Below are 17,932 nucleotides of genomic sequence, written 5' to 3'. Positions count from 1 at the left end.
CACTGGGTTCAGCCACAGGGGGCTGAAAAGCAGTGTGAAATGGGTGTGCCCCAACCATGCCCTCTTTTCTCCACTCATGCCCCTCTCCCTGCGAGGCTGGACGCAGCTGGGACCCCTGCAGCTGGCTGACCCTCCCCAGACTCCTACAGCAGATTTACAGCAATATCACACTAGCGAGGCAGTGCAAAGCAAGGAGGAGCTGGCTTCGTGTATTTCCCTGCACTTTGGGAGACAGCTGGAATGACAGACACTGCACAAAGGGAAATTGGGGGGTGCAAACTATTCGCTGGCTCCTGTGAAGAGCACACTGAAGTCTTTACACCATGGCCCGCGGGGTCTTTCAGAGTAGCCCGCAGTGCCCCTCCCGCTGGCTGCAGAAGGGAGCCGCTGCCTAAGTACCCAGGCGGAGCGCGGTGCCAGTGCAGGCTCCTGGCTGCAGCCAAGGGGATGAGGAATCAGCGCTCCCCTCCCTTGGCTGTGGCAGGGAGCATGGCAAAGCACTCTGTCTGGGTCCGTAGGCGCTGGGGTCCCCGCTGGAGCCAGAGGGAGGGGTGCACTGATCACCCGTCCCCCTAGCTGCAGAAGGGAGGCGCTGCCTAGGGACCCAGGTGGAGCGCATGGTATCTCTGCTGCAGTCAGGGCGACTGTAGATCCCCCTCGCTGAACTCCTTCCCTCTGGCTGCACTTGGGGAGAGGGGCTGCTGGCGGAGACTGGTGGCCCTTCAAGGTTGTAAAAATTGTATTTGTGGCCATGGAGCCAAAAAGGTTGGGAACCGCTGCTTTACACCGTCCCGTCCCTGCAAACTGCGTCAGTCTGAGAGCACCGCAAGGATTTGTTCACATGAAATATCGGGCTCAGACTACACCCTTGTGCACACCCCTGGGGCTACCAGAATAAAATTCTCCCAATCCCACTGCACCATTCTCATTTAGGACCTGACTCCTGCTCCCAGCGAAGTCAGTGGGAACAGGAGCAGGCCCTGGTAGCTTTGATGGTTTCAAACCTGTGCAAAATGCTGAAGAGGCGTGTAGATTCAGATTTAATGCTGTGCTAGCACAGAGAGTTTGGCACTGTGGAGCATGCGTTTCTAGATAGCAACTTGCTCAACAGCGGGGAAGTAGAGGAAGCTGTCACTTTTGAAGTGCAGTTCAGCTCTGAAAAGAGACCCTTAAAACGGCCTTGGGAGAGCTTTCACTGACTCCAGATTAAAGGTTCTAAATTCATGAGAAACTGGTTTTTCCAACTGCCAGCTCCACGAACTGCACCTCGGGTCTGAGAGTCAAGCTGGGTGTTCTCTAGTTCCAGTATCATCACGGATAAGAAGATTCTGCTATTGGAACTGAGTTAATAATTCTGCTGATGATACAGAAGCCAGGAGAGAATCCAGCTCCCTTTCCCACAGCTGGGTTGTGTCTCTGCAGGGCTAATAGGAGTAAAACACGACTTGTGTTACTAACATCAGCAGATCTGATTCTGAATGTGCAGAAAAGCCTTTTTTCACACAGGCATTTGTCTTGCCATACTCACACTTTAAGAAAACCTGCTCCAGAGGAAAGAGTGCGCCCTGCAATCCCGGGTCTCTGAAAGCAGTGATTGTGAGAGATCTGTGCTCTTGAGGGACTAGGAGATTCCACGATCACCTCGGATGATAGGACCCGTTACTCAACCAAGGATGTTCATTTTTTTAAAACTTGCCTGGAGCAAGATTGAGAAACTCACAGAATTCAGGACCCGCAGAGGACTCGGGTTGTGCAGCGTCTCACAGAAGGAGAGCTAGAACAACGTTTCTCAACCTGTGGTACGCATACCCCTGGGGGTACGTGAGACACAGGCAGGGGGTACGCAGCGAAAAACCCAGTGAAGGGAGGCAGGCGGCAGCCGCCGACTTCTGGGGGAGCCGGGTGGCAGTCGCCCACTTCCTGCCCAGTCCCAGCTCCCAGCTGGGAGGCAGGCAGCAGCCACCGGCTTCCCGCCTGATCCCACCTCCTAGCTGCGAGGTAGACGGCAGCCGCCCCAGTCCTGGGAAGCTGGGCGGCAGCTGCCAGCTTTTTGGGAAGCCAGGCAGCAGCTGCCCACGTCCGGCCCGGTTCCAGCTCCCAGGTGGCAGCCCAGCGGCAGCCTCCTGTGCCCTGCGAGCTGGGGTCGCAGCTGGGTGGCTGCCACCCGTGCCCCAGCTCTGAGCCGAGAGACAGCCTCCCGTGCCCTGGCTTGAAGATGGGCAGCAGCTGCCTGCCGCCTGCCCACATCCCTGGGTCCCAGCCTGCATGGGAGCCTGTCGCCCACCTCCCGGACTGGCAGTGAGGCTTCAGCCACCTGCAACTTGCCCAGGTGGCAGCTCCCCTCCCCGGCTCAAAGCCCAGTGCCCAGAAAGCCAGGCGGAGAGCCCAGCGGCTTGCCCAGTCCTGGAGCCGGGCTCTACCCACAGGCTCACTTGTTAATTTCACAGCTCCAGCTGAGCAGTGAAATTGACAACTATGACAGCTCCAGATTTTACCAGTATAAAAATGATAAGAGGGGCCCACACAGTGTGATTTACCCCAGGCCCACACACCCCCAGGGATGGCCATGGGGAGCGCTGCTATCCACTCTGGTGGGACACTACTGCCTGCTCATACCTCGCAGGTTCCCGCCTGTGTGAGGAGAACACCCTGTGATCCTGCCCTCAGGCCATAGTGATTGGCTGGTGTTGACCTTTGCTCCTATACGAAGGAAGGGGAGGAGGAAGGTGGGGAGAAACAGCAGGGGTTTTGTGATCTGCCACAGCCCCACAGCACTGCACAACTCAGAACTCTCCTGCTTTACGAGAAACACAGTTGTCCAGCGATAAAAGGGAAGAAGATTGTATTTCTCCGCGTGGAAAACTGAGTGTTGGGTACTTATTACAATTTTCAGAAGTTAGGGAGTGCTTGCTACTTAGAAGGTTGACAAACACTGAGCTAGAGCACTGGCTGTAAACGTGTAGGAGAAGAAAGGGAAACACAGGGTGGGAAGTACAACAGCTGAACACTCATTTTTAAGATTGCTTGCCTCTTAGAGATCTCTGGGCTGCAGGAAAGCAAGGGCCAAGTTCAATGCTGGCGTAAACGGACACAGCTCTACTGCTTCAACAGCGTTAGGCCTGCTGTACCAGGCAGAGTTGGACTGTTTAGAACGAACACCTTCCCGAAGCAGCACACTGATTTGCTAGGCTTTGTTTCACCTAGAACAGAAGTTACTTAGAGTAGGGCCTGATTCGGGGCTGATGAAAGTCAGATTACTTTACACTGACCATCTTCCTTTGGCTCAGACTCCTCCAGGCCAATCACTGAAGCACAAGGGAAGCTCAGTTAGTGTAACTTGCATGCCAGAACCCCAGAAGAATGTGCAAGGTAAAGTCAGCTCTGGGCTACTTTACCTTCCACCCCACCTGCCCGCTGCTTCTCACTATACTGCTCTCTTCTGGCCTCTTCGCATGCATTCAAATCCATTTTAAGGCACTTGGAGGAGAGGAAGGTGATCAGGAACAGTCAACACGGATTCACCAAGGAAAAGTCATGCCTGACCAACCTGATTGCTTTCTATGATGAGGTGACTGGCTTTGTGGATGTAGGGAAGGCGGTAGACGTGATATACCTTGACTTTAGCAAAGCTTTTGATACTGTCTCACACAGTATTCTTATCAGCAAGTTAAAGAAGTATGGGTTGGATGAATGGACTATAAAATGGATAGAGAACTGGCTAGAGCATAGGGTTCAACGTGTAGTGATCAATGGCTCCATGTCTAGCTGGCAACCAGTCACAAGCGGAGTTCCCCAGGGGTCGGTCCTGGGGCCGGTTTTGTTCAACATCTTTATTAATGATCTGGAGGATGGGGTAGATTGTACCCTCAGCAAGTTTGCGGACGACACTAAGCTGAGGGGAGTGGTAGATACCCTGGAGGGTAGGGATAGGATACAGAGTGACCTAAACAAACTGGAGGATTGGGCCAAAAGAAATCTAATGAGGTTCAACAAAGAAAAGTGCAGAGTCCTCCACTTAGGAAGGAAGAATCCCATGCACAGCTATAGACTGGGGACCGATAAGCTGGGCAGCAGCTCTGCAGAAAAGGACCTGGGGGTAACAGTGGATAAAAAGCTGGATATGAGTCAGCAGTGTGCCCTGGTTGCCAAGAAGGCTAATAGCATATTGGGCTGCAGCAGGAGGGGCATTGCCAGCAGGTCACGGGAAGTGATTATTCCCCTCTATTCGGCATTGGTGAGGCCGCACTTAGAATATTGTGTCCAGTTTTGGGCCCCCCACTACAAAAAGGATGTGGAGAAGTTGGAGAGAGTGCAGCGGAGGACAACAAAAATGATTAAGGGGCGGGAGCACAGGACTTATGAGGAGAGGCTGAGGGAACTGGGCTTGTTTAGTCTGCAAAAGAGAAGAGTGAGGGGGGATTTGATAGCGGCCTTTAACTACCTGAAAGGGGGCTCCAGGGAGGATGGGGCTAGGCTGTTCTCGGTGGTGGCAGATGACAGAACAAGGAGCAACGGTCTCAAGTTGCAGGGCGGGAGGTCTAGGTTGGACATTAGGAAAAAGTTTTTCCCTAGGAGGATGGTGAAGCACTGGAATGGGTTACCTAGGGAGGTGGTGGAATCTCCATCCTTAGAGGTTTTTAAGCTGAGGCTTGACAAAGCCCTGGTTGGGATGATATAGCTGAGGTTAGTCCTGCTTTGAGCAGGGGGTTGGACTAGATGACCTCCTGAGGTCCCTTCCAACTCTAATATTCTATGATTCTATGATTCAGCTGAGGCTCCTTCATGCTGACAGGCTCATGGGCCAAGCTCAGAAGGTCTGTACAGGGAGAGAAGTAAGTTAAATGTAGCTGACTTGAAGGGAGGTTAAGACAGTGTAACTGAGGTGCCAGAAAGAGGAAGTCTCACCACTTTAGACTTGCCTCTGAATCCAGCCCCGCTGTGTATTAACACAGTGATATTTGACATACTGGGGTAGGTACTACTTGGTGACCATGACCCTGGTTCTGCTCTTGGTTGCATGAATGTTAATCAGAGGAAATCCCATTGACGTCAATAGGGCTCCTCTGAATTGACATTGACATGCTGGAGAGCAGAATTTGAGCCTTCGTTATGGTCTCCTGTCGCACCGCTACCTGTAGCAAACCAAGGAATCCACAGAACCTGGAGCGTGTTAGCCGTTTACACAATTCTTACCAAAAGAATCACATGCAGTGACCAGCTTAGCAAAGAGAAATGACACTCGATTCGTGTCCAGTCACTTAAGTTTTACCATTTCCTTTCCTAACACACCCCCTCTCTTCCTCAGCTCATGGTTTAATCAATGCCTTCTGAGATGTCCAAGGACAAACACAAGACATGAATTTGTAGAGGCACCAGTTTGTGACAGTCACCCAGCAACAAGAGCCGAGCACTCCTGCAGAGGTTTCCTTTTGTGGCTGGCTGCTCTGCAGAGCCAGGGAGCGTGGGTGTGCACTCCAATGAGAGAAAAGCACTTGGAGTGGGTCACCCAGATACCCTGGCTACTCCACACTGACTGAGGGCCTGCCACTTATTAGCAAACCTACAGGAGACACACCCTGTTCAAATCACACGGCACTACATTTTCATCACTAGAGATAAGCAAATTGCAGGTCTGCTGCTTACATTTCTCTTTAGAACAAAAACACGCTAAAGAACAGCACAGGACTGTGTGGGCCCTGAGCAGAGACGAACAGAGACCCAAACATCTGTATGTTACATGTGTGCGCGTGTGTGAATGAGCCCAGCTGGTGCATGGTGAAAACATTAGTTGTCATTTGGGCCTACCGTGAAGCCATTGAGCTCATTTCATGCTGGATTTCATGCTGGATTTCACAGTGTCCCAGGGATGAAAGGCCAGTGCTAACGCTTAAGGATGTTTTCGCTAAGCCTCTCTGGCTGTCAGGTTATTTACAAGTGCTGCCCTTGTCTCGCAGTGAGGACATAATGCACAGTACAAAAGGAAAAAGGGTTGCAAGTTCTTTCGGGACAACACCAACCAACAGTGGTCTCTCTCTTACCTTTGGTGTCATTCACCGGATCCATGTGCCTGTAAATATATCCTTCTAGGTAGGAATGGAATTTGGGAGTGGGAGGGAAGAAGGCCAGGCAAATAGCCATTAGCTCCCAGCCCCGGGCCAGACTCTCATAACGGAAGTTCTCAGTGGTCTGCCGGCACAGCTGGATGTACAGCTCGTCCCGCAGGCCCTGCATGCTCCAGCCTTTGGTGGCGATCTCCAAAGCCACGTTGAGTTGATCCGCCCTGGCCCGCCGGTCCCCCATGTACATCTGAATCAGTTTAAATATCTCACACGCTTCCTTCTTGACGTTGCGGTCGCTGGTCATGATCATGGGCTTCTTGATGGACTCGCTGCTCCAGGCCAGCATGTTGGCGATGGAGACCTTCCTTCGGAAGAGCCCCTGGGTGTGCTTGTTGAAGTGCTTGGAGGCCCAGTTCTCAATGTCCGTCTCCGAGGAGGGCTTCCGCAGGGTGAAGGTAGGGAAGACACAGCTGGCACTAGGCATCATGTTTCTGTTCTGTCTGCTGCTCTCAAACTGGGCACAGGCACCAAGATCCTCCGACTGAGAAACAATAGCCAGACAAGTCATTGTTATTACCTGCATCAACCCCGTTAGATCCGTCACATACACTGAACAGCAAATCAATCAGCACAGGGCATCCCCCCCCCAGATGTGGACACTCCTAGGAGAGGGGCTCCGAAACCCTACACGGATGTAAAGCTGACAGACAGAATCATGGCTAATAAGTAAAACGTCCGTCATCCGTCACATTTCACCAGCCAATCTGATCAGTTACCATTGGGAGAGACTATTGGAGCAGGTGAACAAAGCCACTGGTCAGCTGATGTCAGTACACCGTCACAGGGCTCCATTCAGCCTCCCCTCCTGCTCACTATGGCCAGTTGTGTTCACACCTACTTATAACCATGGCCAATGGAAGCCAGTGGGATAGTACAGGCTGTAACACCACGGAGAACTTCCAGCTTCCCAGCGTGTGGAAAGCAGGCTGGAATGGCAGACTGCATTGCCCTGTAACTGGGATACAGACAAGCCATCGTCTCAAACCACTTGTTTATCCACGCCAGTGTCCAGCTGGAAAGGGAAGACACTCACCTGGAACCAGAGTCTGCTGAATAGAATATTCTCCATCAAGCCACACACTTAGGGTCACGAGTCTTCAAATCTCCATGTGCCTGCAAGGGGAGGGGCCGTTGGAGTGTACACTGGGGCTGCGCTTTGTATTCACAATTGAATACAAATAGGCGTGAGAATGAGATTTGTCCTTCTGGAAGTTCAGAAGTGGATACTGGGCTGGCTCTGTGCTACGCAGAAATATAGCCACACTGAAGAGGAACACGTTGGGCAAGCAAGCAGTTATTCACCCGCCAGACTGCGGCCTAGGAAGATTTAGTTTGTTTAAAACCGCCAAGCAGACAGAAAAGCTTTGGACCTTACTCTGCATAGGATTTTGTCCCCGGTCCTGCCCTACTACGGGCTCACTATAGTACTGATAATGCAAGTGTCATGGAAATCGGGTTGGGGCTTTTCTTTGGATTGTGCTGTGGAGCCCCTCACTCTCTGCACAGGGCAGAAGTGCAAGGACCAGCCCCACATCCCGCCCTCCGTGAGACTTCATGGATGGTGGGCAGGCAGAGAGGGAAGCTGGCCCCTGTGCCCAGAGCCCTGGTCAGTCAGGTAAAGGGCTGGGAGGAAACCCCCCGAGTGCTACCTCTCATTGTGACTGCAGGAGCTCAGCCAGCAGCCCAGGTGGGGACAGGGGATTGGCTGCAGATCACTTGGTGGACTCTGAGCCCATCGCTGACACAGCGTGGTGGTGGGAAGAGCACCAGGGGCTTAAGTTGGGCAGTGAGCACAGCGCTGCTACGGCCACTGGAGGGAGCAGGCCCAGACACAGCCCGGATCTGGGGGCAGGGGACTGGCACCTGGCACAGGCCAGGACATCGCCAGAGCCAGATAAAAGATGTGGCTCAGACGCAGCTGAGGAGACCTGACCATTGTAGCAACCATGGCAAAAGACACCAGGCAATGCCGCGGAGAGCAGGACTCGCGACTCGGGGGCATGGTTCCCAAGCACCAGCGATCCCTGCAGGGCAGAGGAGCCCTACCCTAACACTGGAGCTGGGGCCGTCTGGATTGTTACCCAGGTTCGACAGCAGTACTCTGCGTTTAGGCCCTGGGGCCTCAGTCTGTTGTGCTATTGCCAGGGGAGAGGGTGTGTGGGACTCCAGGGAGGAGCTGCCGAACAGCCCCTTGCACTCATCACAATATTGCCCCTGCCCAGATAAAGTCACTGGTTTATATCCATGTATTTGTGGGGTGAATGCCTGCCTCCCCAGAGGCTGTGGAAGGGAGCCAAGGGGTTTGGGCCTGGTGGGATGAAGTGGGGTTCTCCACTCTTAGGCATGTGACTTGGAGTATGAGGAAGGCACTAGAAACTGGGGTGCCACCCACAGCAATACAACAGCAGACAGCTCCTGGGAAAGGAGAGTAGCACAAGCAAGGTCCCAGTAGGCCCCTGGGGAGTCCAGGATTTTGGAAGGGCTTCCAGACCCAGTTAGGTTTCAGGGCACAAAAATGGTTCTGCCCAGAGCTGGGTCCCAGGAAGGGATCATGCTGGGAAGGGGAAGCTGCATATGAAACTCTAGGGACCTTTTATAAAGAGCTGATGTCACAGAATTCCCCCAAATACAACAGCTGCCCTGCGGGCACACCCTAGAAACAATCAACATTGCTTTGCACTACACCTTTGCACCTTCCATCTCAGGATCGCAAAGCGCTTTACAAACATTAATGAATTAAACCTTGCAACACCCCTGAAGGGAACTGCCATTCCCATTTTACAGATGGAGAAACTGAGGCAGGAGCAGGGAAGTGATTTGCCCACCATCATGTGGCAAAACCCGGACTTGTTCCTTAACTACAAGATCATCCTTTCCCCCCCAAACACATACTCTACACACTGTTTGCAACACAGCAGTGCCCAACACAGCCTTGGAAATCACTGCCTTAGTCCGTCTCTGCATGGCCTGGTTACCAGTACAGCCCTCAGTGTAGACACTCCTATTCTGCTATGACAGTGGCTTTTTTTTAGTTTAGCCTAAACTCCTGCTCACGCAGCACAAGCCAAACTGAAAAAAGGCACTTTTATATTCAAATACGATTTTCTACACAGGTGGTTACCCCGGTGTAACTGTATGGTTTAAATTCACACCTTGCCTTATACCAGGATAGCTTTCCTGTGTACACGAGCTCTTGGTACTTCAAGTGCATGGGCACTCTCTGCATTGACATAAAGGTGTCTGAGCCTACAGAAGGTGACTTGGGGTGAGAGCGGAGAGAACAGAGAGACTGAAAAACACAAGTCACGAAGACTGCTCAGGCCCTGGGTCGCACAGGATATCAAGTTGTACAGAGTTTAGCCCAGTACTCAAGAAGAGCATTGGAACAAAAGCATTAAGGCAGCTGTGAACATCAGTCTCAGTTCAGTTATCTTCATACCTGCAGCTAACAATCCCATCTTGTGTTTACACAGTGACTTCTCACTGCAAAGGGCTTTACTATTTTTTTGTGTGTGACGCTTCACTCAGCAATAAAAAGAAGCCATCTTTGGGGTGAAATAACTGCTATTTAACTAAGCACAGCAATGCCACACCAGAGGTTAGACCAGGAAGTGAAGAAAAGAATCCTCTATCCACTAGAAACAGAAGGTGGACAGAATGCAATACTCCTAGTTGGCCAAGAAGCTGGGGCTGACAGCCCCACTCTTGTGAAAATGGCTGTCAGAGCTTTAATAACCACAAGTGAACAGGACCTTGCCTTTTACATCTCATCTGAAAAACATTCTTCAGCTGTGTGAGAATGCTCACTGGCTCCCAACAGCTCAAAATACATGTGTTCTGGCAAAAGTCAGATATCCAGAGGAGGTGGGAATGTGAACGTGCACTCATGGAGAAGGCCACTGGTCAGAGAACTTTCCCAGTAAACTTCATCTTTCCATAGTGACAGAGAAACCAACTTCACAGGAAGGGATCACAAACCCAGCTCTGCTCTCACTGAGTATCTCCCATGAAAAGTGTCCTGCAGATGTGCAATCATATGCAGAGATGTGTTTAGGTGTAGGACCTACGGTCAGAGGCACAGTGTTTTAAATGCTGGTTCCGCAGAGCTGGAGGGATTCATGTTTAAAACCAAGCACGTGGGTAACCAGCAGTCATTTACTAAGACAGTGCAGAAAGGAGGAAAGTCTTGTGGTTGAGGCACAAGCCTTAGGAGTCAAGAGACTCGTATTCTATTTCCACCGTTGCCACAGATTTCCAGCGACTATAGTCAAATCAGTCCATGACTCAGTTTTCCCATTGGTAAAAGGAACTGATAATATTTACCTACTTCAAAGAGCTGTGAACTCGTAGAATGACTAGGCAGAGGTGGGAAAACCTCACATTCAGCAAGGTCTTTCCCACAAATGAGTGTGTGGGGTTCTGAGTAAGTAAAGCAGCATTATTCAGGACAGCACATAAGCATGTGCTTAAAATGCATTGATTGTGTTGTCCCAAATCAGGGACTAGAATGGGAAGTGTGAATGACCCGAAGCAGAAAGGATAGATTTCACTCCAAATGCTACAGCCCCTTCTGCATCACCAACAACCAGAGAACGTTAACCCCTCAATAATTTGTACGACTGTAGCTCATAGGAGCCCCAGTCATGGACCAGGAACCTATTCCACGGGGACCAAATAATGCCCTTACTCCCTGTCACAGGGTGGATGTAGTAAGGGGAAGTTAATTCATGTTTGTAAAGCACTAGGGATTTATACTAATTTGAAACGTGAGGCTTTGTCAATGTACCTTTAAAATTAGCTGTGTCCAGGAAATATAAACCAGATGTAAAGATTAACATATTTAAACCAAAAACTGAGAGAGATTATAGCATTTATGATGGGATTTTTGCATAAAGCCAGGAAATGTAACTATCCCTAAAAATAACAGCTGGCACAGAGGGCAGAGTGAGATGAGGTCTAGTGGCTTAAGCCCTGAACTGGAAATGAAGAAATCCTGAGTTCTAATTCCAGCTCCCAAACCAATTCCCTTGCACAAGTCACTTCCCCTGCCTCAGTTTCCTCAGCTGCGAAGTGTATTCTTATTGATATGAGAGTAGCCTCGACCAGGGCCCTGGTGGACTTTGCTTCAACCAGTGTACAATCCAAGACAAACCGATTACGACGGCTAGGGAGGGAGATGATCCCATATATACATTTTTAATACGCAGGGATACAAAACAATAAACGAAAGTAAGTGCAGTTATGTCCATTCATAGGTACAATCCCCTCTCTCCTCCACGCAGCAGCGCCTCGGAGCCTGGCTGATTGCCTGTGGCAATGCTCAAGGAGTGGGGCTGAGAAGGGATCAGGAGGAGTGCATAGTGGCCTTTCAGAGCAGCCTAGGGAAGGTGTTCCACATATAGGAGCAGAGAGAACATTTACTGCTAAATAAAGTGAGTTTCTTACTTGCTTCACAGAGCTGTTGGGGGATTTATTTTTAATGTCTGTAAAGTGCATTTCATGTAAAAGCTCCCTATAAATGCCATTACTACTATTAGTGACCAGATACCGTGGGGATGGCCACGGCAGCACCTTAGACACCCAACCCATGAAACAATGGGAAGAGAGGAGAGTGTCGAGTTTCCATCTATTTCTATGGCCCATGTCACTGTAGTATCTGAGCACCTCAGCTGTTCACAGATTTTATCCTCGCAGCATTCTTGGGAGGTAGAGAAGTATTATCTTCATGGATCTCTAAGTATTACAGATGGGAACGGAGGCACAAAGAGGCTAAGTGACTTGCCCAAGGTCACACAGGAAGTCTGTAGTTGAGCTGGGAATTTAATCCAGGGCTTAAGTCTCAGGCAATCGCCCAGGGTGATTTAGTTGGGGTTGGTCCTGCTTTGAGTCGGGGGTAGGATTAGATACCTCCTGAGGTCCCTTCCAACCCTAACCTTCCATGATTCTATCCACTGAATTCCACTGCAGCTCTTTAACCCCCAGACCTGCAGCTGGGCTGCCACTTGCAGATTACCACACCCTAGGCCCAGTCCTCCAGAGAAGCTCACGAAAGCCACGGATTGTCTTTGCAGGTCTACGAGATGGAGCTGGTGTGACTAAACGGCCCTGCAGTCACAGCTATGCCAGAGAGGGGAGTGAGAAATGCAGGGGTGTGCGTCCCATGTGGATATAAAGGGGTCTCTTCAGGGAGAGGTAAATCAGGAGGGACTTCCCGAAGGATTTGGTTCTACACCTCGTTGAACCTTTGGGGTAGTTTTGGCTCACACTAGAAGATGGGAGAATGGGCCGGGGGGCAGGTGAAAGGAAGGATGCTGCCATCACCAACAAGCAGCTGAAGAGGGAAACTACTTCAAAGCAGCACATCCCATAGCACCTTATTTTAGGGCAAGGTAAATTAATTACTGCAGGAGCCCAGGCACGCCCCAGGGAATGGGGAGATTTAGGGTCTCTCGCCAGCTCTGGGAGTCAGGGATACAGCAGAGCCTTCTTCCGCCTTGTGCTGATTAGAGAAGAAAAATCTTGGTCCCCAGGGGCCCAGTCCTGCATCTCTGAAGTCAATGGGAGTTTTTCCCCCGTCCTCTGCTGGGAGAAGGTCTTGGTTGTGGCAGCACTTGGGGCATTACTTAGAAAATTCACAAGCCCCAGTGTGTTATTTAACATCCAATCAAGCAGTGGTTTGTACAGGGCCTAGCACAAGGCTCTGCTCTCCTGACTGGGGCCTCGAGGCGACACGGTAATACACATATTAAATGGTAATTCGGTTATTAACTACCCGTCTCCCAGTCCCGACCCCTGCAAATCAGGTGTGGTGACATTTACTTGCTGTGCTCCTTGCCCCACAGGAAAGTGGCTTAAACTCATGGAGGATAGATGCAAGGTCTCCGAACAAGACAGGAAACTCCAACACGCTTCTACAGGACCTCTGCACAACCTCCAGCGTGGTTTTACTGCTGCTAAGGTGGGCCACAACTTACAAGCCTTGAGTGACTGAAAACCCCATGAATAGACTCAAAGCCTCGGATGGACTTCTGCAAAGCTGCACAAAGAGTATCCATGAAAGACCCTTTTCTCCTGGAGCCGAGAGGGGAGTTCTAACAGTTACAAACAGTAACTGTTGATTCCCCTCCCCCCATAACCCAGAGTTACCCCAGGGATGAAACTGGCCCTATAGTTCCAAAGCCTGATTCCCAGCTGAATGACCTTTAAGAACATGAACTTTGCAAACACTGAGAGGCTTTAAGGAGCCATCGCTGTGCAGTGAAGCTTGTTTCTTTTAATCAGAATTTTTGCCTGTTGGGAAACGTGCCCTGTAATTGATACAGAGGCATAGGACTATTTTTTGCTTCTGATTTGGAAGAATCCAATGTCCTTCCTTGTCACTTCACAGACGTGTTTTCCATTGGGGCCCACTCAGGTGTGAAATCAAGAACGGCGATATTGCTTTGCCATTCCTGGGGTTGGAGTTGTGAGCTGTGAGCCACCACACAGCGCAATATCTCATTGCTGTCGCGGCCTAACTCTTCTGTGCTCTGCATGAGGAGAACGGGGCAGAGAGAAGCAAAAGTGAGATGGAAAGGGGCAGCGGCAAAGGGGAACCAACAGCAGCAGGAAGAAACTGACAGCAGGTGTGGGGAAGGGAAGGCATCAGAAAACCACCCAGAAAGCTACAGTAAAGTGTTCCTGCCTCGAGTACGTATGGAGGGTTTGAATTGCTGCCTGATCTGGTGTTTGTTCCAAGAAAATGACATTTCTTTTACCCCTTGCAGCGAATTATCCCTAAAACAACTGTTAGGTGTAGGGAATGGTCAACAGGTCCAAGGATCATAGAATCATAGATTAGGGTTGGAAGGGACCTCCCTAGGTAACCCATTCCAGTGCTTCACCACCCTCCTAGGGAAAAACTTTTTCCTAATATCCAACCTCGACCTCCCGCCCTGCAACTTGAGACCATTGCTCCTTGTTCTGTCATCTGCCACCACTGAGAACAGCCTAGCTCCATCCTCCCTGGAACCCCCTTCAGGTAATTAAAGGCTGCTATCAAATCCCCCCTCACGCTTCTTTTCTGCAGACTAAATAAGTCCAGTTCCTTCAGCTTCGCCTCAGCAGTCATGTGATCCAGCCCCATAATCATTTTTGTTGCCCTCCGCTGGACTCTCTGCAATTTGTCCACATCCTTCCTGTAGTGTGGGCCCCAAAACTGGACACAATCCTCTAAATGTGGTCTCACCAGTGCTGAATAGAGGGGAATAATCACTTCCCTCCATTTGCCAGCAATACTCCTACTAATGCAGCCCAATATGCCGTTAATCTCCTTGGCAACCAGGGCACACTGCTGAATCATAGCCAGCTTCTTGTCCACTGTAACACCCAGGTCCTTTTCTACAGAACATGGATAATATGAACCAAAGATTTTAGAGAGTGAAAAGACATACTGGGCCCCATCTCCCTGCCTGTGCAAGATTGCCCCTGACTGCTCATTACTAGTGGTGTGTCCACGCAAGATTCAAATGACCCATGTGACAAGGTTTCTCCCACTTTCCTTGGGAGATGGTATCCATGCATTTCCATCAGCAGGAAATACTTAGTACTCACTCTCAGGGCAGGAAGATAGTCCGTGCGTAAGGCATGGGGTTAAGGCACTAAGAGATCAGTGATTCTCTTGCACGCTCTGACACAGGCCCCTCCTTCAACTTTTGGAGAGTCACTTCGCTTCTGGGCTTCTGTCTCCCCATCTGTTTAACAGGGAGAACACTCCCCTGCTGCTCTGGCTGTTGCAAGACTTCATCATAGAAATGTAAGGCTGGAAGGGAACTCAAGAGGCTATCTAGTCATGCTGAGGTAGGGCCAAGTCCACCTAGACACCTGCTAACAGATGTTCTTAAAAACCTCCAGTGATGGGAAGTTCAGAACTTCCCAAGCTAACTGTTCCAGTGCTTAACGATAACTAGAATTGGAAAGATTTTCCTAATTTCTAATCCAAATCTCCCTCGCTCCAAATCCATCTGATTCCCTTTTGTCCTGTCCTCCGTGAACATGAAGAAAATCGATCACTGGCCCCTTTGGAACAGCCATTTGCACATACGAAGACTTATCAGGTCTATCCCTCCTTATTCTCTTCTCTCGACTCAACATACCCAATTCTTCCAACCTTTCCTCGTAAGTCAGGTTTGCTAAACCTTTTATCAGGTTTGTTGCTCTCCTCTGGACTCTCGGCATCGTGCCCAAAGCTGGACATACTACTCAACTAGGGGAGGCCTCTAAAGTGCTCGGAGATCCCCAGATGAGCGGCACTGCAGATGGGCAGAGCATTAGTACTAAGTTTTCCATCTTTTTAATTTCATCCCATGATCATTTGCTGTCCCAAGGTATTTATGTAATATGGTGTGAGGACTGGGGCCAACACCATGACAATTACCAACAGACTCAGGGATACCCATCTGCAGCCAAGGCTGCATTTCTGCTATGGGTGATACTCCTGTATCATGCCTTTCTCTAGCAACAAGCAGCACCAGTCAGGGTTGTGAAGGCACTTCCCATTCTCCACACGACTGGTCAGTTGCTCATAACTCTTCAAAAATTGTCTGAGCTGAAATTTCACCTGCTAAGTCTCATGCATATGATATAAAAATGCCAGGTCACAATCATGCCACTGAGCCTGGTTCACCCAACCAAGAGCAACGATACCCAGCAACTAGACCCAGCAGCCTGAGTTTGCAGACAACCAACCAGACTGAAGTGTCGCCCGCGGAGGCCTTCTGTCCCAGCATGCAACGCAGCCTCTTCATCAGAACAGAAGCTCACTCTGAGCAAGAGGCTGCACTGCATGCTGGAATCCGCAGTCCCCGAGTCTGCACCTCTGCATTTCAGATGAAGGAGGAAGCCAAGCTGATTCACTGTAGAACTCCATGGATCACATTTGATCCTGGTGCTGTACTGGCCCCACTTGCACCTGACGAACAGATGGGTCCCCCATCAGATGCCGTCTGTCTGGCTGTCCCTTTGCTATGGACAATTTCTGCAACCCTCCCAGAAAGCCCAAGCATGCAGGCTTTGTACAGGGGATTGAAGGAGGTGTGGGGAAGGACAATTCCCTGCCAACCTGGAAGTTGGTGTAGGGCAGCTGAGCGGCCTCTTCTCAGCCCATGGGGTATAGGCTATAGCAGCAGCTGGAGCCCCCTGTTTGTCCTCTTCACAAGGATATGGTCCAGGGAATCCATGCAGTGGCTGAGCCCATGATTGCTTTTCCAGCCTGCCCCCACCATGTCTTAAAAGTCCCTTCCACCATGCTGCACAGAGATGCCAAGGAGCTGAGCTCTGTATGCAGGAAGGTATGAATCCCATCAACTGGCCTGGCACTAGCACAGGGGAACCACAGCAATTCAGCTGCATTAAGGGTCTTCTTCATCTAAGGAGGGCAGGGGGGAAAGGGGAGATAGTACTTGGCCTATTGCACAAGCTGGACATTTCCCCTGAAAACCCTGCACGTAAGTCCAGAAGCTCCCTAAGCTGTCCCCCCACTTTATCCGGGTTTTGGAGTGAAAAGGAAGGAACCATGAGGGGTGAGAAGGAAAAAGGAAGGATGGAGGGCAGCCAGCCCGCCAAAGCAGCCCAGGCTTCTGCCTCTAGCTACACCAGTGAACGCCTCAGTTCTCAGAGCAGGGGCTGATGAGTGTTCCACAGACCCACGCCCTAGGATATTCTGAAATAGGAGCCTCTCGGCAAGGGGTTTGCAATGACACTAGACATGGTCCCTCATGTTAAGATATGATAGAACCTGTTTTATCGCAGTTCGAGAATTAACATGGTGCCACCACTGCCCCAGAGGGAAAGGGTGTGTTTTCTGGACAGATGATGGTTCACTTTAAAACATTCTCTCAGCCAACGTATTCCAAGCACCTGTACACACCAGTGGTTCTCAACCAGGGGTACACACAGCCCTTGGGGCATGCAAAGGTCTTCCAGGGGTTTACCAGAGGGGGTATATCACTTCATCTAGATTTGCCTAGTTTTACAACAGGCTACATAAAAAGCACTAGCGAAGTCAGTACAAACTAAACTTTCATACAGACGCTGACTTGTTTATACTGCTCTGTATACTATACCCTGCAATGTAAGTACAATATTTATATTCCTATTGATGTATTTGATAATGATATGGTAAAAAAGAGAAAGTCAGCTATTTCTCAGTAATAGTGTGCCGTGCCACTTTTGTATTGTTATGTCTGATTTTGTAAGCAAGTAGTTTTTAAGTGAAGTGAAAGTTGGGGTACGCAAGACAAATCAGACTCCTGAAAGGGGTACAGTAGTCTGGAAAGGGTGAGAGCCACTGCTTCACACAGAGAACAGAAAGTATGGGCACGGGTCCTCTTCAAGTATTTGTCCATGTGAATCCCTGCGCTGGTGTGCGTGTGCTCCACGTGGGTGGACTGCATGCATGTGCGCCAGAAACAGGATCCCTATAGACAAACACTCAAACAGCCCTGGTTACTGTAAGGTAAGCAGCCACTCTTCATACTACCTGGCTTTGTTTCTTGCGTGCAGGAAGGCTGCTGGCCTTCAACTTTGTGCCTCAGAGCCCGGAGTTCAGGTGCGGGATCTAGTACCATGGTGCTCTTTGCTCACTGTCTCTGGTAGCGTTATCAAAAAATATTGACGTATTCCACAACTGGTGCACAAAGCATGATGGATAACAGATGCTGCTGCTGCTGCTGGAAAGAACAGCAGCATGGTGCCATTGGCTCATTGGAAGCCAGCTCCTGACCTGAATTATATTCTACAACTGCACAAGGGAGAAAATGACTGCATAATCTAAG

General features: G+C 50.3%; 1 protein-coding gene across 6 annotated transcripts in view; it reads right to left on the bottom strand.

Moving 5' to 3' along the window:
• The window catches only part of ARHGAP39 (Rho GTPase activating protein 39), a 345,937-nt gene that overhangs the window by 112,414 nt on the left and 215,591 nt on the right, over nt 1-17,932 (bottom strand). For all 6 annotated transcript variants that reach the window (XM_067560096.1, XM_067560095.1, XM_067560098.1 and 3 more), the window contains one exon: nt 6,039-6,600. In XM_067560096.1, coding sequence (XP_067416197.1) covers nt 6,039-6,600 — 562 coding nt within the window. The remainder of the gene's footprint in view (nt 1-6,038; nt 6,601-17,932) is intronic.

The sequence above is a fragment of the Emydura macquarii genome, unplaced genomic scaffold (genome assembly GCF_026122565.2).
Source record: "Emydura macquarii macquarii isolate MOO-44397 ecotype Brisbane River unplaced genomic scaffold, CSIRO-AGI_Emac_v2 contig_2246, whole genome shotgun sequence".
Taxonomy (NCBI): Eukaryota; Metazoa; Chordata; order Testudines; family Chelidae; genus Emydura; species Emydura macquarii.
Note: the sequence above shows the minus strand (reverse complement) of the source record. Positions and strands in the feature narration are given on the sequence as shown.